Consider the following 21,178-nt stretch of genomic DNA (forward strand, 5'->3'; position numbering starts at 1 on the left):
ATGCCCTCATTTTCCAGGGCTTGCTTTGGCTCATACAGTAACAGCCTTCTTTTAAGAGGGTATTTAACCAGGTTGGTGTGATCTGTGAGCTGGCCCAAGTTTTCAGAGAGTTTATTTATTTATTTGTTAACTATGAATTGGTAGTATACAAAGATATAATAATGTTTGTATACATGATACTAGTAAGAGAGAAAAATTAGGACAGGGGACGGAAGGCATACTGGTGCACTTTTGCACACCCTTAACCCTCAGTTTTATGGACCGAGCTTCATTTTTGTTGCATTTTTAAAGAAGAGCAACTGCCAACCCAGGGAGAGGCTCGGTACAATAAAAACAATCTTAAAAGGCAACATAATTATTTCAATGTTCTAAGCCTCTCAGTCTTTTCCCATAACCCCACCCATTTTCATTAACCCGACTTGAGTGCTTTGAGGGGCGATATATATGTTGGGGATGGGATTCAGTGAGAAATCCTGGATAGGTGTGGGATTAAACGATCATATAGCATGGAATGCTTATGGAACTTGGTTTATTAATAAAGCATACTTCCTTATTGATCAGGGTACAGTACGGCCTAACGTCCAAATGGAAGTTGGTAGGTAGTCATTGGAAGGAGTGTATTTCAAATTATTTCAAAATAATCAGACATCGTGTCAGTCTTATAACTCATTTAGTTTCCCGCTATGCTCTGATGGAAATTGAGAGTCATCTTCTCTACCACAGCATAAGGGTGGTACATATTTTATGCGTTAGTTGTTTTAAACTGGAAACTAGACTTGGAAAGTAAGGGAGGATTTTCTTTGAATGGCTCACTGCTATTCAACGTTATTATTCATTATGTACGCACAGGAAGAAAACAGAGGAAACAGATCCACAACTTTTTAATTTGAGCAAGCTTTAAGGGGGAAGCCTGTATGCCATTTGAATAATGGAATGCATTGAATTTCCAATTACTACATACCGTAAATTGCTTTTATGTGGTCCTGTTGGTTATGATTTCTGACTTCCAGAAGAAATTAATGATGATTCATTGCCCTTCCTCTTTATGTAACAGAGTAAGAGCCAAAATTAAAACCTATAATTAATAGTGTCCATGCCAACGCAATGTACTATATATTTTTCCAGTAATACAAAATGAGGTAATCTCTAAGACAAGCATGATAATTGAGTATAGAAATATATGAAAAAAATATATTAAGTATATAGAAATATTGTTTGCACTTCTTCCGTGTTACTTTGTTAAGGTGAATGAACCTGTTGAAAACCTTTGAATCTGGTGTAAATTTATCAATCTAGTAAGCAGTACTATTCAAATTTTTGGGTTCAGTTTTTATTGGTCGTTGTATAAAGGGATGATGGAAACATGATGTCAGAAAAATCTTATAGCATTCTCTACTTTTGGAGTGTTTTACCACAGTACAGTGGTACCTTTACCTAAGAACACCTCTACTTAAGAACTTTTCTGGATAAGAACCAGATGTTCAAGATTTTTTTGCCTCTTCTTAAGAACCATTTTCCATTTACAAACCCGAGCCTCCGAAATTAACCGGAAAAGCCTCTGTGGGATCTCTCTAGGAATCTCCTGGGAGAAAACAGGGCCAGAAAAGGTGGGGAGAAGCCTTCATGGAGCCACTCTAGGAATCTCCTGGGAGGAAACAGGGCTGGGAAAAGCAAGGAGAAGCCTCCATAGGGCCCCTCTAGGAATCTCCTGGAAGGAAACGGCCTCCACCCTCCCTGTGGTTTCCCCAATGACATGCATTATTTGGTTTTATATTGATTCCTAGGGGGAAAATTGCTTCTTCTTACAAACTTTTCTACTTAGGAACCTAGTGACAGAATGAATTAAGTTTGTAAGTATAGGTATCACTGTACATGCCTTATTCCAAACAGCATCTGGTCAAAGATCTATTTGAAGTGTTCTGTTGTTACAATTTTAATATTTATCTAACATTTGAAAAAGAAGTATTAGCAGCTTTATGTATGGGCAGTACATCATCTGAGATGCTGTTCTTATTTGGACAGTTGCTACCAACGTGTTTAGTGCTTTTTCTACAAGCCTTCACTCTGGAAATCCTTACATGGGCATTGTGTAGCAACGGGAATGTGTTGGATTATGATTCTGCAAGTTATGTACTGTATCTCGCTTGTTGACCTTGCTTCTTTACATAGTTCTGTTCCAGAGATGATTTACAATGCCAGTGTTTATTGGAAACTTAAAAACACTGTATATATTGTTGGAAATGTACTGGGCATTATTTCTGTGACTTTATCAAAAGCCTCATTCAAATGATACATAATAATATTGGTTTTTAGATTTTCTTTTGCTATCATTGGGAACTCAGACTTTTCATCGATTGCTTCGTCTTTCTGTGTTTCTGTTGGATTGCTTCAGAACAGTCAGGAACAAGAAATATATCTGAATTCCCACTTCGCCTCAAGAAGCAGGAAGTTGAAAAGTTCCAAGAACAGGCATGCAACCCCTGAAATCAGATTGCATTACAGGAAGAAAGTGCTTACGTTTTTTGTTAGAAAGCTGCAAGCCTTTTTATTCTTTTGCGGAGTAATTTAATTGTTCAGGAAGTTATGGATACAGAGGAAAGGTGTGATCTAAGTTTGTACAAAGAGGAAAAGAGAAAAGCAGCCAGAACTTCTATTGTATAATACTTTGAGGAAGCAGTGTTAAGATTAGTCTTGCTGTGCATGGTACCAAATTATGCCTGTGCCAGAATTATGCCTCCAGAGCAGAGGTCACCAACCTTTCAGACCTCAGAGACTACTAAATTCATACTTTAAAATCCTGTGGACCACTAATATGATTTTTTTAAAAGTAAACAGTATTTAGTGCCATATAAAAAAAAATGCAAATATTTTTTCTGAGGACCACCAATGGCCATGGACCACCAGTTGGTGACTGCTGCTCCAGAGAATTAGCTGTTACCAAATATTCTTGAGCTCTGGCGTGATCTCTTTATGTGCTGTGCATTTTCAGATGGGTCCCTTTTTTGTCACAACTAAGCATTTATGTTAATATTTTTACTACACATATATATGTTTTTATGGTGTCTTTTCAAATATTGGACTCTAAAATAAGCATATGGTACCAACATTAGAAGGTTTCTGAGCCCTACATATATTTTAAAAGCCTTCTGAGAATATAGAATTAATGAATAACAGTAATCCAATGATTATTTGGGTAAGTAAAAGAATAAGAAAAAAAAAGGCTCAGAAACATAAAAGGAATTCTGGAGGCTAGACTGGGTACTGGTAACAACCTTCAGAGATTGCTTTCTATGAACTGAGCGTTTATCACCGATTCTATAAAACAAGTTTTTGAAATTTCAGATATTCTCATCTCCCCTGGTGGTGTAATAAAAAATCATTATATGCACATCACATCTTCCATCCTCAGATTTTGGGGTTATTGTTAATTGCATTTGATAAATTTTTGTGAATCTTAATGCAAAATATCATTCATATATTATTTAAATTGGTTGTCTTACGAACATTCATTTGGCAAAGACCACTGAATTTAAATTCATCTAAATTTTTAAGCACACTTGTCTAAGCGAAGAGAAAAGAGCGAGTTTTCTTAAGTAAAATATCAATGATCTAGATTATATAACTCCACATTTATTTTCTTTTAATAAGTTTGTTGAAATCTGTTGAGAAAACAGTCTGGAAATCATTTTATGCAAATTATGGTTTTCTCAACCACCGCAGTTAAACAAAAAGATGTAAAAAGAATGGTTTGCAAAGAATTAATTACAAAAGATATCAAAATCATTGTTATATAGCAATTTCCAATTTATGAGAATTTTTAGTTATAGTAACATTTTCCTTCTTGTCCCATTGCATTGGAAAGATGTATATATCTAAAATATAAAGGTCGTTTTTGCTGTTTTAACATACTACAGTTTTCCCCCCTATGGTACATTTTGGATAAATTTGGTAGTTTTCACGGTAAATATGAGACCCAGTTTTGTGCAGTGATTATGGCATCAGGCTACAAACCAAGAGACCATGAGTCTTAGTGCCACCTTAAACATATCACCAATTAAGAGTCACTCACTTTCTCTCAGCCTTAGGAAGAAGGCAATGGCAAGCCACTTCCGAAAAGCCTTGCCAAGGAAACTTCAGGGAACCTGTCCAGGCAGTAGCCTGGAGACAAGATTGACTCAAAGGCACCAAATAAATATACAGTGATCCCCCGAGTTTAACGATCCCGATCATTGCGAAATGCTATATCGTGATTTTTCCACCCGATGACGTCACTCCCTTCCTTTCTCATCTTTCTTTCTCTCTCTCTTTCTCTATCTTGCTTCTTCCTCTCTCACACTCTCTTCCTCCCTCTCTCATCTCTTTCTTTCCTTCTCTCTCTTTCTCTATCTCTCCCCCTCTTGCTCTCGAGCGGCGGGCGGCACCCAGGGAAGGTTCCTTCGGCCGCCCAGCAGCTGATCTGCTCGGCAGCGCAGTAGCAGCGAGGAGCCGAAGATGGGGTTTCCCCTTTGCGTGGGCAACGGGGAAACCCCATCTTCGGCTCCTCGCTGCTACTGCGCTGCCGAGCAGATCAGCTGCTGGGCGGCCGAAGGAACCTTCCCTGGGTCTTCAACTCCCGGAGCGGCGGACAAGCGGCGGCCGGACAAGCGGCGGGCGGACAAGAAAAGCGGCGGCCGGACAAGCGGAAAAGCGGCGGACAAGCGGCGGGCGGACAAGCGGAAAAGCGGCGGACAAGCGGAAAAGCGGCGGACAAGCGGCGGGCGGGAAAGCGGCGGGCGGACAAGCGGTGGAAAAGCGGTGGACAAGCGGGCAGGCAGGCGGCTCCTCAGCTGCTGGGTCTTCCCAGGTGCGGAAGTAAAAACATCTGCGCATGCGCGGCCATGAAAAAAGGGGCGCGCATGCGCAGATGGTGTTTTTACTTCCGCACCACTACATTGCGAAATATCGAGTATCGCGAGGGGTCTTGGAACGTAACCCTCGCGATACTCGGGGGATCACTGTATTACTTTTATTTTATTTATATTTTTTCAACCCATCAGAAAGATGGTTCTACATATACAAATCCATATTTTTTTCATTCTTAACATAGTAAAAAAGAAAGTCATTAACTGAGCAAGTTTCCAAGAACAAAAACACTCAAGCTAATTACAATCTATCGTTTGGAGTATATGAAAGGCTAAATTTGATGATGTACTTGGAAGACACAATCTATTTCTGCTGCTAGAGAGACTGGCTGCTAATTAAGAAAGTCATTCTGTTCTTATTTGGGGGGGGAGAATACCCCCAAAGTCCAAACCTATTATTTACTTTGGCATTGAAATAGAAATTATTTGATTAATAGGAAAAAAAGTATTCTAAGTAGCATGATTTGAATAGATGGTAGCATTCCTAGAAATCTGTTATGCATAGTGTAGTTCACATTGAGACAGATTAGCTGCAACATTTTTTTTAAAAAAATGTATTATTTCAATAGATATCATTGACTATTAGGCTGCTTCTTTACTAAGTCAAATAACTTCAGAGAAAGATACTATTTGAGATGATAAGTCTAGAGTAGGGGTATGTCAAACTCAAGCCCTACAGGCTGGATCCAGCCCATGGGCTGCTTAGATATGGCCTGTGGGGCCACCCTGGAAACAGTGAAGGACCAACCCATGGTGCCTGTCAGCACAAACTGAGCTTGGGAGGGCTGCATGCGTGCCCCCCCCCCCCCCCGGCTCCATTTTCAGCTGCAATGACAGTCTACCACCCTCTGCCAATGAAAATGAAGCTCAAGGCTCCACTGAGATCCATTTTAGCTGGCAGAAGGTCATCACAGATGAAAATTGAGTTCTTGAGCCGTTTTTTGCTGGCAGAGCACTTGGGCCACCACAAATGCCCCAACAAGAGTGACATCAAGCTGGCTTGGCTGCCCAAGGTCAAAAAGAACCCTGATGTGGCCCTCAATGAAATTGAGTTTGACACCCCTGGTTTAGAGTAAAACCAAACTTCAGAAAATTTGAATGGCTGGGAATATCAGCACAAAATAGTTGTTTTACTATCACGTTGACCTTATAAAAATGACAATGGATTATGCTGTGAAGCAGAATTTGGTCCCCTACGTAGCTTTAGTACAAATTACTGTATATTGGCTTAATCAGATCTGAATAACATTTCATAATGTCTTGTCTTAAGCTAGTTCAAAAGTTGTAATGGAAAAGATAGAGTATTTGATCCTTGACACACAGTCAGTTGTTTAGAGGATGAAAAGTTTGGAATGCAGGGTGTATTTCAGGCCTATACTTGGTTATTAAACTTGTTTATTCAGCTTTCTACAAATATACTTAACCCTTGGTTGCTGAGACAAAAATGGCAAGGACTACATTTGCAGAGGTTGAATGGTGTGTTAGTTGCACACTTTGAGAAAATGATTTACAGCAGTGGTTTCTCCTTGTTTAGAACATACAGTACTTAGAATATTGTAAGGAGCTGTTTGTAAGACTGTTGAAGTTTTTTTCTTGTTGCTCATCTGAGTTTTATATATGTTCATATTATTCTGGTATTGAAAGGTGTACATGGGATGGCATCTTTTTCCAGGTTTGATGCAAGATATTGATTTTAATATTTAGATAGCCTTTACACAACAGATGATCAACCTACTTTTGGTTTGGGACTGCTTTCTAGTCAATCTCTCCAGTCCATTCTGGAGATGGGCGGTTTATAAATCTAATAAATTGAATTGAATTGAATTCTATCTTTGAGGCTGCAGAAGGAAGGAGTGAAATAAGGAGATGGAGTATTTTGGTCCAAGTGGGAAGATTTAAAAGCAACATTTATACTATAGGTATATTTATTTTCTTAAATTAATCTGTGGGAAAAATAATATCTCTGAAATTTGGTAATTTCTTGCCAAATGTTGGGGATGGCAGGAATGGTAAAAATTCATTGTGAGAGGATGTTTTTAGCACAAAAGCTGCAAGTGAGCCACTTCTACTCTAAAGCTGTGGGTATTTAAGGTGCTACCTGGTACAATGTTTACTTTTATTTATGTTATTTTATTTAGCAAATTTATATGGTTTCCTATCTCATTAACTGACCCAGGGCAATGTAAAATAATGTACTGTATTATGTTAAGTTATTGAGATCTAAAGTGGTTCTTTTGAGAGAGTCACCACATTTAGATATCTGTTTCTTAGGTTCTAAAGTTATTCCTAGAAATAGCAAAGTGCCAAGTTTGGAGCTTGGATAGTTAATATTGGGAAAATATGTTAATACAGTGATCCCTCGAGTATCGCGAGGGTTACGTTCCAAGACCCCTCGCGATACTCGATTTTTCGCGATATAGTGGTGCAGAAGTAAAAACACCATCTGCGCATGCGCACCCTTTTTCCATGGCCTCGCATGCGCAGATGGTGGAGTTTGCGTGGGCGGCGGGGAAGACCCAGGGAAGGTTTCTTCGGCCGCCCAGCAGCTGATCTGCTTGGCAGCGCGGCAGCAGCGAGGAGCCGAAGATCGGGGTTTCCCCGCCACCCACGCAAAGGAGAAACCCCGATCTTTGGCTCCTCGCTGCTGCCGCGCTGCCGAGCAGATCAGCTGCTGGGCGGCCGAAGAAACCTTCCCTGGGTCTTCCCCGCCGCCCACGCAAAGGGGAAACCCCGATCTTCGGCTCCTCGCTGCTGCTCGCCCGCCACTCGCCCGTCCGCCCGCCGCCCGCCGCTCGAGAGCAAGAGGGGGAGAGATAGAGAAAGAGAGAGAAGGAAAGAAAGAGATGAGAGAGGGAGGAAGAGAGTGTGAGAGAGGAAGAAGCAAGATAGAGAAAGAGAGAGAGAAAGAAAGATGAGAAAGGAAGAGAGTGACGTCATCGGGTGGGAAAAATCACGATATAGCGTTTCGCAAAGATCGAGATCGCGAAAATCGAGGGATCACTGTACAGGGTTTTAAAAAAATTTCTAGGTTTTTTTAAATTAGTACTACTGCATTTAATACTTGAATAATACTTTGTTTCTTTATATTAATTTTATTAAAGACTTTCTAATGGACGGGCCACAAACAGCGAGGGCTGGGTCTTTCATATCCTCCTCCCTGAAGCTGAGCATTGGCTCTCCTCAGGGTGTGCTCATTCATACATATGTGTATTTATTGTACACATACGATTACATATCTTCTGACCCATCCACTGTGATCATCAAGTTTGCAGATAATACCACTGGATTAGGACTCATTACAGGTAGAGACGAAGCAGCATGTTTTTTTCTCTCTCAAAACTTATCCACATGGGGCTCAGAAAACAACCTGTACCTGAACATCAGCAAGATAAAGGAGATAGTGCTGGAGTTCCGGAAGAAGAGAGAGAAACCTGCCCCACTTTACATCGAGAGGGATTGTGTGGGAGAGAATCCCCTCCTTCAAATTCCTGGTATCCATCTTAGCGAAGATCTCACCTGGAAAAACAATACAACCCAGGTGGCCAGGAAGGACCAACAGAAACTCTACTTCCTTAGGGTCTTGCAAAAGAAAAGATGGACTTTTTATCCACAATCAGTGTTCCCTCTAATTTTTTTTGGGGGGTGGGCAGGAAAGTATAGTGTCTGAGCGGCAGTCCCTTCGGGACTGGGCGGCACAGAAATAATAACTAAATAAATAAATAAACAAACAAACAAATAAAAACCCCACCCTGTTTTGCCTCAGAGAATTTCAAAATAAAATACTGTACTGTACTGTACTGTGTGTCTATAACAGTGAGCTCATAATAGGGCAACTCTATCAATATCAAAATGCCACTTAAATAGTTGAGCTAGTTTCAAACTAGATTTTGATTTTCTTTCTCTCTTCCTTACTCCCATTCTTTTTCTTTCTCTTTTCCTTCCTCTCTTTTTTCTATCTGTTTCTCTCTCTTCCTCTCTTCTTCTCTTCCTCTCTCTCTCCTTCCCTCTCACTATTTCCCTCTCGGCTTCTGGGCAGGTTTGGAAAACTCTGAGTTGATGATTTTTAAGTGAGCGATTGCTCACTGCTCAGCTTAGAGGGAACTATGTCCACAATGGAAACCATTGTCACCTATTGCATTACGATATGGTATGCTGGGTTGACAACCACAGATAGAAGGACACAACAAAGGGTGATGAGTATATCACAAAACATAATGGACTGTTCCCTGACATCACTAGACGAAATCGCTAGGACTCTCTGCCTTAGAAAAGTGAAGAAAATCCTCAGGGACATCTCACACCTTGGTTAGCACTTCTTTACTCTCCCATCATCGGGTAGGAGATATAGAAGCATAGCCAGGCTGAAGAACAGCTAAAGAACAGCTTTTATCTGTGGGCTGTTAGATTCCTGACTGCAACATAACATCATAGGTATGCAGTATGATAGTCTTACAAGACCAGTGCAACATGTTCATATTGGTGCAATATATTATACTGTAATGTTATACACATATATGTATAGAGGTTTATGTGTTGTTATTATGATTTATTGGGTTAGGGTTTTTTCTTCTTTTCACTGTGAGTTATTGATATGTATTTATGTTTGGGGAGGGGCATTAAAAGAGTCTCAGACAATCTCATTGTACAATAAAGGTTGAATTGAATTAATTGCAGTATTATCAAACACATACAGCATCCTTTGGAGAACTGCAACTTTTCAGGTGTTCCACAGTTTATATGGGCATTATCAGGCAGGTCACTGGAGAAAGAAAGTATTTCAGTAATATAATGATGATTTATACATGTATGCTAATGAAGAAGATTCTACCCCATACAATTTCTATTGGAATCTTCAGTGATCCATTGCTGGCAGAATCATTTCTGTTATCATGCTTCACCCAGATCAATACTGGATCTAGCCAGGGATTCTAGCCCATCCCTGGAAACAAAACCAGGTCTGCAGACTTTAGCATTTAAGTCTCTATATAGCAGTCTCCAGCTTGACCTTACATTGCCATATAATAATTCATTGTTTCTCAATAGCAAAAATGGTTGATCCTTGTGTATTGCTACAGAAATGGACAGGTTGGACTTATGTCCTTGGTTTCTGAGTGTGCTACCTTTCGTTCTTGCATCCACCTTCCTTCTTGCCTGAAGTGGATGTCAAAAATTTCTTTCCAGTTGCCTACATGGTTACATAATGCTCCCTTCTATAACTGCTCCCACCCTACTGGCCTTCCAGAAGGCTGTGAAGACCTGGCTTTTCTTTTAGGCTTGGAGGCCGTGAATGATAACATCTTGTTACAGCTGAATTGTGAGTGTTTGGTATGGATGTCGGACTGGAAATTTTACCGGGGTTTATAATGGTTTTTATTGTTTTTTAGCATTTAATATTTGACTTTTTATTCTTGTATTTTATACTGTTGCAAGCCGCCATGAGTCCCACTGGGATTTGGTGGCATAGAAATCAATTAAATTAAAAAATTAAATTAAATTGAATTAAAAATTCAGAGACTGGGGCGGGTATGGCCTGTGCACGACGCATCTGGCCCTTGAGCCACTAGTTTAACACCCATGATCTAGAGTGTGGGGTTTAAGATGCATTTAGTTATCTTCAGGATCTGATAAGGGAGGAGAGGAAGGAGTTGGAGCTATCCAGGCTAGGAGAGGAGAGAATCTGAGTTTCTGAAAAGCTGGAGCTAGCTAGACTAAAGCTAGATAAGACAAGCTTTAGCATGGTCCCTATTGCTTCTTATTCATAGCATCTTATTTCTTTTTTAGCAAAAGGAGATTTTTTTGAGGATATGTAAGCATATTCTTAAAATTAGAAATTGTTGTTCTATAAGCATCCTAAGTAAAAAAACCAAAATAAACCAAAAATACCAGCAACAATTTCAAATTGTACGTACAGGAGGAACTCACCCTCCCCTCATTACTGCTCACACAAAAAGAGGAAATCTAATAAAGTTAATATATAATCGTGAATAGTCAACTTTTAAAAAAATCTGCTTGGACAACTTGAAAGTCAAACTGCAGAGCTGATCTAAATATTTATACTACTCTGGACCCTCTGTTCTCCCCATCCTACTCTACTTATACGCTGCAACTCCCTGCCTGTCAATGATTACTTCAGCTTCAACCGCAACAACACAAGACCGCACAACAGATTCAAGCTTAATATTAACGGCACCAAAATGGACTGTAAAAAATATGACTTTAACAATTGAGTTGTCGAAGTGTGGAACTCACTACCGGACTCCGTAGTATCATCCCCTAACCCCCAACACTTTACCCTTAGACTATCTACAGTTGGCCTCACCAGGTTCCTAAGAGGTCAGTAAGGGGTGTACATAAGTGCACCAGAGTGCCTATCGTCCCCTGTCCTATAGTCTCTCCTATATCTTCTATCTCTTCTATCCATTATATCTCTTTTATCTTATATTTTCTGCTATTCTCTCTAGTTATATTTTACTTTTATATTTTTCTTCTATACTCTCTGATACATTCTACTTTTATATATCCTCTATTATTGTGTATTATTGTGCATTGGACAAAACAAACAAACAAACAAATAAATAAATAAAAGACTTGTGATTGTCCAAAAATGCTCCATACAGTTGCTCCTTGTGAGGAGACCACAAGACAATTCCCTGGTGCATTTGGAGCCCTGCAAGACAAGGGAATGGCACCTTTGCCTAAACTATATTTGGCTCCTTTATGGATACAGGATTCATATACTTTCTTTCATAATCATTTTTAGAAATAGCTTATTAATTGCTTTTCAGCTATTAGGAACTTGGAACAAGAATTTTTTTTACAGCACTGGGTGGATTTCCTTCAATTCTTCCTAAAATAATTTTTAACATGAGTTTCACATTTTTTAAAGAAAAGATAAACAGCAAAATGTGATTATAACACTGATTTTAGAAGGTTACAAATGAACTAGGAAGCCAGATATGGAGTTAAGGTTTTGAAATTATAAGAATCCTTCACATGGGAAATGCTATTGTTTTGAATTGTTTTTTTTTAAAAATGATACATGCCTTTGAAGATTTGGCATTAGAGGGAACCAATAAGAACTACAGATTCTTTCGAAGAGAAAAAAACACTTGTATTACTAATAAGAATGGGGCAAAATACCATTGGGCATTGTGGAGGATATATGTGAACAATGGATACAGGAGTTAGGAATGTCTGTCAGTATAGACAGACTGTATTTAAAAGATGTATGGAAAAGGAACAAGCTTTCCCAGATATGCCTGAGACTGCTCTGAAAGTGGAGTTAAAAATGACAGACTGCAAGAACAATATGGAAATAAGATATTCCGGTAGGAGATAACTGGCTGAGCCCAAAGGGATGTGTTAAATGCATCATCAGTCATGAGTCTTTTTGCATTAACAAGAAATCTAGCCCAACTTACCCTGAATTCCTTTCTTCTCTACCCACAATTTGCTTTTTACAGTATTTAATTGCAGTATCTCACTTTAATTAAAGGAACTTTAATTGGGTTGAGTCTTAATCTTTATGTTCATACTGTAGTTTATACAAAGTAATGTACAGAAAACAAGGTGTACTTGGCATGCTGCTAATTTTGATAAAGTTCAATGGATTAGTGAGAAGGGAAAAAGAAACAAATGCAGAATACCTAGGAGGAGGTATTCCTAAAGTTGAAGACTGGCAATTCCAGCTGTTAAATGTTGATAGTCCAAAGAGACAACCACAATGTAGTCTGCTGATTGACATGACTGGTAAATGTAGGTACTTAAAGGGGTGATCCCAGAATGTAACTATAGTGGTAACTACAAACTTTTCTAGATAAGAACCGGTTGTTCAAGATTTTTTTGTCTCTTCTCAAGAACCATTTTCCACTTACAAATCTGAGCCTCTGAAACTGTAACCAGAAAAGGCAGGGAGAAGCCTCCGTAGGGTCTCTCTAGGAATCTCCTAGGAGGAAACAGGGCCGGAAAAGGCAGGGAGAAGCCTCTGTGGAGCCTTTCTAGGAATCTCCTGGGAGGAAATAGGGCCTCCATCCTCTCTGTGGTTTTCCCAATTACACACATTATTTGCTTTTACATTGATTCCTTTGGGAAAAATTGCTTCGTCTAACAAACTTTTTTACTTAAGAACCTGGTCATGGAACAAATTAAGTTTGTAAGTAGAGGTACCACTGTACTGACAAATCTGGAAGTTAAACCTGGAAAAAAATATTTCCAGACTACAAGGTTGACTAATTATGTCTATTTAGTACTACTATGTAGTGGACTATTAACTATGATTAACAGACTCATAGTTAATACAGGATATGTAGAAAAAAAGTTTACTGCATACAGGATGACTAGTAGAAATAAGAGGAATATTGTATTAAAGACAATCCAGCTCCAAGTTATACATATTAATGCCATATACAAACCTTGACAAAACAGTGGCTGGGTAAGTGGAAGAGAAAACAAAAACAAATCTTCATAATCCACAATTTTATTCATAATTGATGCTTGTAGTTTCGAATAATGAGGGATTTTTTTTAGGAATGATTGAAATATTCCCAATCATACACCAGTTAAAATGTATGTATTATATCATCTCATGTCAAATGCAGCTTTTTGAAAAATTAGTTTGGATTAGGAATACTTAATCTGTTTGGGATCAGAAGGTATATTTCACTGACAAAGCTAATATTTTAAGAAGACAAACATTGAGGTTGTTCCCTGGTCTTTAAAGTCCCCTGTGATATTATAATTACCACCAATTTACTTTTGTTTTCTGTCTGGGTGGGTGGGTATTCCAGGCAGAGCATTCAATTGCAGTCACTCATCATACCTAGTTTTCTTAGAAGCTATACAATATTTGTGGTCCAGAAACCTCTTATAAATAAAGATGGTACAACATGGTAGATAGTTAGATATAGATATATAGATAGACGCAAGTGATAGACAGACAGACAAATGATAGAATTGAGGAGGTATCCAAGACAGCATTTGCAAGCACACTGGGAATGAAGATGGAGTCTATGCAAGAAGTCAACTGAAGATCAATAAAATGCAGCATAGTAAGACATAGGAAAGGTTTCATAGAATTGCCTAATATAAGGCATCCCCCGGAAGTAAGACATAGGAGACCTTTCATTTTGCAACATTCCTGAACAGAATATATATAACACTGCTGTCCATAAATTGCATCCCCAAACGCTGCATCAATTAGTTTTAAAACACATCCAATATGCATCCAACATGTGTCTGTGTGTTTGGATGCATTTTTGCTGCAGCAGGATACAGGATACAATTAATTGAAAAAAAAAATAAGACATCCCCTGAAAGTAAGATGTAGCACATCTTTGGGAGAAAAAATTAATATAAGGCGCTGTCTTATTTTCGGAAAAACACTGTATCCAGGAAAAGTGGAATATTCCATGCTTATTGCTATCTTTCAGGAATTTGGAGATGTATCTGATAATCAACAATGCATGGAACTCATTAAGAACTCTTGTAGATTCAATCCTTTCGCCCTTTCAGCTTTTGTATGTACTTATTTTCTCCAAGTTAAAGTTTAACAGTAATTTATTCAGCTAAGCGTGGGTGGTACAAAATCACATTTTCCAAGGGTCCAGAAATGGAAAACCATAATGACATAAAACCATCTTTACCACAATTACCATACCAACAAGGGTGGACCATCACTGTATAATTCCGAAAGTTAGAATGGTGCGATATATGCACGCAGAGTATTATAATTACTTGGGAAAGCTGAATTACTGTAATTAAGCATTAACGTAACTGCTGCATATTCATTCAGAAATAAAGACCTTCCACAAATGAACACAACTGAAAGATTAATCTGCTTACTATACACTGAGCTCACTAAAATCAATAAAACATGTAGAAGTTTATGAAAAAAAACATAAAGGATAAGAGAGAGAGAAAAAAGCAGCTCTTTACCCTTTAGGAAAAAATTTGCAAGTTAATTTCTGCCTTTGGAAACATTATTATCCACCCTTCCAACCTCCTTGCCTGCTTTGCCCAATGCATTCAGGAGAACTACTCTTCAGACCACAAGATTCTAAATAATTATGATGATTTTAGTTTCCTGTCTTCCAGCTACAACTTGAATTTCATTACACTGCTCGCTTTAAGAAATCCTCAAGAACATAACATCCGTAAATTAAAAGACCACATGTTTTCTTGGCAATTTACCCAGTGACAACACACTATTTCACGTCTGGGCACTTAACTAGGCACAAGTTCATCCTTTTCTTTAGTAGCCCAAAGTTTTAATCAACAAGTTTGCCTTGATGCACACTTCAATCTCATCTGTCTAGAGAACACTTGCAAATCTGTCTTCTCTCTTTTAACTCTCCCCCGTTATTTTTGTGTGTGTGACATCACAGATGTTGGTATTAAAAGCACACAGGCAGCTTTAACTCTGAGCAAAAACTGACTCCAAAAGAGAGTGGCAGAAAGTTTAGTTTGGGGAAAAAGTCTTTAAAGGGGTGGAATATTGTTCACAAGTGAAGAAAGTTTCCTACATTAGAAAAAAGGTGGACATACCTGTAATTCCCATACAAGGGATGGAGACACGCGTGATGCTGCAGATGGCAGTGAGGGAGCCAAATCCCATGGCTTGAAGTGTAACAGGAAACCTTGTGGGCAAACACAGGCTGAAGCTGGAATAGAAGTCCTGTTGCTCACAAGGCTTTGCTGCTGCTTCTGGTCTCCTTCTGTATCAGCAGCCGCTGCAATTGAACCAGGCATTTCCTGTTTGTTGTCCAAGTCTCCCCCCAACACATGAAGTCGAATGGTTCCCTCCTCTAACAAGCCCCACTCCTTCCGTTGTCCCAAGTAAGCTGTGAGCCTTTGAAACTCCCATGTGGCAAGAGCTCAAAGTCAGGAGACATGTACAAATAAAGTCAGATATTTAACAGCCAGTGTTTAGGCTAAAGGCTGCAGGCTAGCAAAGCAAACCTTAAAGGGATATCTGCGTGCTTATAATTAATGGGCATCTTTGGATACTAGGCAACCAGTGCAAATATAGTTAAAAGACAATTTTGGGAACCCTGCCTTTTCCCCTTTTTTCTTTTTTTTGATTCAGACTTACTTTTTTTAAAAAAGAAATGCGTTTCTAAACGTTCCTTTTCTCAAGAAACAAAGCTGTACTATATGAGTAAAGTGTGTTAAAACTTCAAGATGCATTCAAATGTCAGACTGCCCTTGGTTGGTTGAATTTTATTCCACTTACATCATTCTTTAAAAATGTCCCCGTCAACCTAAAGCAAGTCTTTGTGTGAGAGTTGTGGGAGGATTTGACTTCATGAAAATTTTCCCAAAACTCTTAATTTTGCAGGGTGATACCTGCAGTTTTGGTGTGCTTTGTAGTTAGGATGAGTAGACCTTAGTCTAGGTTGGGTGGGCAATTCTGGGAGTTGGACTCTGGACATCTCTTGAGTTGCTAAGACTGACAAACACTGCCATTTTCATGTTAGTATAAATTGCTTTATTTTCTCCTCTCATACAGTCCTCAATGATCGAAGTGTATAAAATCATGCATGGATAGAAAAGGTAGATAGAGAAAAATTCTTTTCTCTATCACACAATACAGTAATACCTCGTCTTACAAACCTAATTGGTTCCCGGGGGAGGTTCGTAAGGCGAAAAGTTCGTAAGGCGAAACATTGTTTCCCATAGGAAACAATGAAAAATGAATTAATGCGTGCAACGAAACACCCCCCCCCCCCGCAAAAAAATGCCGCACGCCCGGCTGTTTCAATTGAAATAGCCGGGCGCTTCTCAGCATTCTCCCAATGCCGAACCCAGAAGTTCGGCAAAATTTCAGGTTCAGATGGCCAGCCGGGCGGCGGGGCTTCTCGGCGGCCACCCGAACCTGAAATTTTGCTGAACTTCCGGGTTCGGCATTTGGGAGGCCGCCGAGAAGCCCCGCTGCCCGGCTGTCGTCTTTTGAAACAGCCGGGGGGGGCTTCTCGGCGGCCTCCCGAACGCCGAACCCGGAAGTTTAGGTTTGGCGTTCGGGTTCAGGAGGATGCTGGGAAGCCCCCCGGCTGTTTCAAAAACTGACAGCCGGGCGGCGGGGCTTCTCAGCGGCCTCCCGAACCCGAACTTTTGCCGAACTTCCAGGCTCGGCGTTCGGGAGGCCGCCAAGAAGCCCTGCCGCCCGGCTATCATCTTTTGAAACAGCCGGGGGGCTTCTCGGCGGCCTCCCGAACGGCAAACCTGAAAGTTTGGGTTTGGCGTTCGGGTTCAGGAAGCCCCCCGGCTGTTTCAAAAAGCAACAGCCGGGCAGCAGGGGCGGGTTCGTAAGACGGAAAACGTTCGTAAGAAGAGGCAAAAAATATCCGAACCCCGGGTTCGTATCTTGTGTTGTTCGTATGGCGAGGGGTTCGTATCATGAGGTACCACTGTACTAAGACGAAGGTAAGTCCCTAAAGCTCATAGGTAAGAAAGTGAGGACAAATAAAGGGAAATATTTCTTCAACCAGAGGGTCGTTGGTTTATGGAATTCACTTCAGAAGAGGTCGTGACAGCTGTCAGCCTGGATAGCTTCAAGGCAGGATTAGACAGATTCATAGATGCCAAGTGTATTGGTGGTTATTGAAACGGATGTCCAAGTGCCGCGTCTTTGTTGGTTGATGCAGGCAGGATTCCTTTGAGTACCATTTGTTGGGGGTCAAGGGACTTGTCTTCTCTTTCTGCCCAAGATCCCCATGTACAATTGGTGGGCCACTGTGTGACACAATGCTGGACTCGATGGGCTTTGGCCTGATTCAGCATGGCTCTTCTTATATTCTTATGTTCAATCCAGTCACTACCTTTGCGTCTCAGATAACCAATAAATAGTTGGGAAAATGGTGGCAAGATACAATGACAAGTCAAATACAGTAGAACCCCGACTTACGAGACTAATTGGTTCCGGAAGGAGGCTCGTAAGTCGGAACGCTCGTATGACGAAACATTGTTTCCCATAGGAAACAATGTAAAGTCAATTAATCCATGCAACAACAAAAAAACCCGCTGCCGCCGAACGCGGAAGTTAGCGTTCGGCTTCAGGAGACAGCTGCGAAGCGGCGCGGGTGTTTTAAAACGTGGCAGCCAGCCTGGGGGGTTTGGGGGCTTCCTCTCTCCTCCCTTATACCCGCCTCCCCTCCCCCAGTCTATTGGAACACACAAAAGTTTTGGAAAGTTTCTGGCCATGCCAAGGGGGAAGTGGGAAGGAACAGGTGGAACACGCAGGAGCCATTAGGGGTTTTGGGAAGGAGGGGGGGAAAGGAGGGAGGGGATCTCAGGATCGTACTAGAAAAACCGGGGAAGGAAACCATTTATATATAACAAAGTCAGTTACCATTAACGCAATAGGCGAAAGGGACCAATTGGAGACATAGGGGGCGGGAATTATTATAAAGGGATAGCCAGGACACAACACAAAAAGCCAAGAAAAACTTTTTAATGCACTCAAATCTACAGAAAACAGCAAGAGAATTTTACAGCCGCCTCCTCCCCACCATCAAAGGGGAGGGGGAAAGCAGATTAAGAGTTCCTCGGCTCCTCACGGCGCTGGCTGCTACGGTGGCCCCCGAGCACCTCTCCTCCTGCTTTCTCCACGCCGCTTGCCATCCCCCTCTTCATTCCAAAGTCCGGACATTTTGAAAACGTTGCGGGACGTGGGACAAATGATTGAAAAGTGTGACTGTCCGGCGGAAAGCGGGACGTCTGGTCACCTGAGTATCTGTATTCCACTTAAAGTAGTATCCCCACACAAACACTGATGAGTAGCTCATTCACAAATCCAATTCAACAATTTGCAGCACAGAATCTTTACAGAAATTAAGCTCTAGTATACACAAAGGCTTCAACTCAAGCCCTGCATACACAGCTATACATGCAAAGGCTTCCCAGATGCAAACGTATGAAATTTGTGGATGATTAAAGTCCTACTGTGATGTTAGAAGAAGCAGGGGCCATTTACCACTGCTTGTGTAGTAAATTCTAAGTACGCCTTATTTGTTGGGGGAAAACAAAGAAATGATTGATTGTGTTGGGCTGCTAAAGGTTTACTCTGCTTATAAGCATTTATTGTCATTGCACAACTAGAAGTTGATATTAGTTGGCCGGTCATATTATAATGATTAGAGGTTTTCCTATACTACTTTTGATGATAGCTGGAGAACTAATGTTTTTGGTAGCTTGGAATCCCTGGTGTAAATTGGAATGCAGTGTTGAGAAGTCTCTACTTATTGTGGGAAAGTAGAAAGGATAAAGAGCTATAAAGTAGCTTCACTTGGATTTTTTTCTCTTCTATTCAATCATGTACGATTCTCAGAGACTAACTGAACAAGTCCATGCAGGTTTCTTGCAAGGTTTTTCAGAAGCAGTTGTTTCCATTGCCTCCATCCTGGAGCTGACATAAACTGACTGGCCCACACAAGGTCACCCAGCTGCCTTTACTCAACTGAATTGCCTGTTATCTGCAAATTTTATCTCCAGCTACCAGCTTTCAGACTATTGTAGGAATTTGTTTGCTATGTGTGCAAATATTTACAAGTAATGCATAATCTTTGAAGACAGATGATACACTAAATCCCCAACGTTCAAATGAGCTAACATATGGACACCAAACAAGTATTCTAGACTTCTTGTCTTTGAGGAAAGTATGGATTGTAGAAAAGAAATTTAAGGTGGAATATTATTTTCTGGAGGAAATGCTCTCTCTGTGTGAGCCAAAATGGAACAATAATTGGAAACTTTAAAAAAACCCTGAACATTTTAGAAATAGAGACAATTGTTGGCCTTTTCTCCAAACAGACAACTATACAATATGTTAGTTCCCAAAGCTATTTGGAAAAGTACAGTGATACCTCATCTTACGAACCCCTCGTCATACGAACTTTTTGAGATATGAACCCGAGGTTTAAGAATTTTTTGCCTCTTCTTCCGAACTATTTTCACCTTACGAACCCAAGCTGCTGCTGCTGGGATGCCACACCTCCAGACTTCTGTGATTTTGTGATGCTGCGATTTCACTGAGGCTCCCCTCACTGGGAAACCCCACCTCCGGACTTCCATTGCCACGAAAGGCCAGTTTTTGTGTTGCTGGGATTCACCTACTGGGATTCCCCAGCAGCATCGCAAAAACACGGAAATCCGGAGGTGGGGTTTCCCATGGAGGGGACCCTCAGGGGAATCCCAGCAGTGCAAAAACGGGCGTTTTAGCTGGCAAAAGGGGTGAGTTTTGGGCTTGCATGCATTAATCGCTTTTCCATTGATTCCTATGGGAAACATTGTTTCATCTTACCAACTTTTCACCTTACGAACCTCATCCCAGAACCAATTAAGTTTGTAAGATAAGGTATCACTATATTATGCAAAATGTTTGAAATCTAGCTTCTTCATTGCTACCTGTCACATTCCAGTTACTGTGAAAGTGTTTTATAGTAAATCAAGGGTCCACAAACTCCACTCTGTGGACTGACACTGGGCTGTGGCATGCCAGAAACTGAGCCACACAAAGAAGTGAAGCCCCATCCATGAGATGAAAGCAGCATGCAAAACCACACCCTCTCTGGTCCGCAGAAAAACCTCTCTCCACAGAACTGGTCCCTGATGCCCAAAAGGTTGTGGGTCTCTGCTTTAATTCATCAGCAAAACACCAATCAAATTTTCATATATGTTTTTAATCAGTTGTTCAGTTTTCTTCTTTTAAAAAATATACCAATTAACTACTAAACAAATATTGGGATAATCTAGATCAGGAGTCTCCAACTTGGCAACTTTAAGACTTGTAGATGTCAACCCCCAGAGCTCCTCAGTCAGCTGGGAGTTAAAGTCCACAAGTCTTAAAGTTGCCAAGGTTGGAGACCCCCTGATCTAGATTAGAATCATTAGCAGGTTTTGCATTCTGAACGATTGATATGCTTGTTTTGGCAAGTAGGGTGCCTGGGTTGCAATTTTTGTGTATGTCTTGATGAAATGTTTGCTTCCCAATTTTTTTCTACTCTCTTTATTTCCAAAGCTCAGATCTTACAGTTGTGCCTTTGATCTTACTAGTATGTTATGTTATTGTTTGTGAAACAGTGGGAGCTAAGACGACTTCTTGTAACGGTACATACAAATGTAGTGCAAAGCAGATGGATCTCAAGTGTTTGAATAAACTTTGCCCACACCCTTCTGCTCTGGAGCTAGAAATTTGGCAAATAATTGAAAGTTTATGGAATTTTCCTCTTGTTCCTTTGAGGATAATAAAATGCATCTGCTAAGGATCACTAACACAAATTAGC

The 21,178-nt window shown here is 40.4% G+C and overlaps 1 protein-coding gene across 1 annotated transcript in view; it reads right to left on the bottom strand.

The window, feature by feature from the left end:
• The window catches only part of ITGA1 (integrin subunit alpha 1), a 118,073-nt gene extending 102,401 nt beyond the window's left edge, over nucleotides 1–15,672 (bottom strand). Inside the window, exon 1 of the mRNA XM_070743361.1 lies at nucleotides 15,444–15,672. Within this exon, the coding sequence (XP_070599462.1) occupies nucleotides 15,444–15,513 (70 nt within the window). The 5' untranslated portion in view covers nucleotides 15,514–15,672. The remainder of the gene's footprint in view (nucleotides 1–15,443) is intronic.
• Nucleotides 15,673–21,178: the final 5,506 nt, after the last annotated feature.

The sequence above is a fragment of the Erythrolamprus reginae genome, chromosome 2 (assembly GCF_031021105.1).
Source record: "Erythrolamprus reginae isolate rEryReg1 chromosome 2, rEryReg1.hap1, whole genome shotgun sequence".
Taxonomy (NCBI): Eukaryota; Metazoa; Chordata; class Lepidosauria; order Squamata; family Dipsadidae; genus Erythrolamprus; species Erythrolamprus reginae.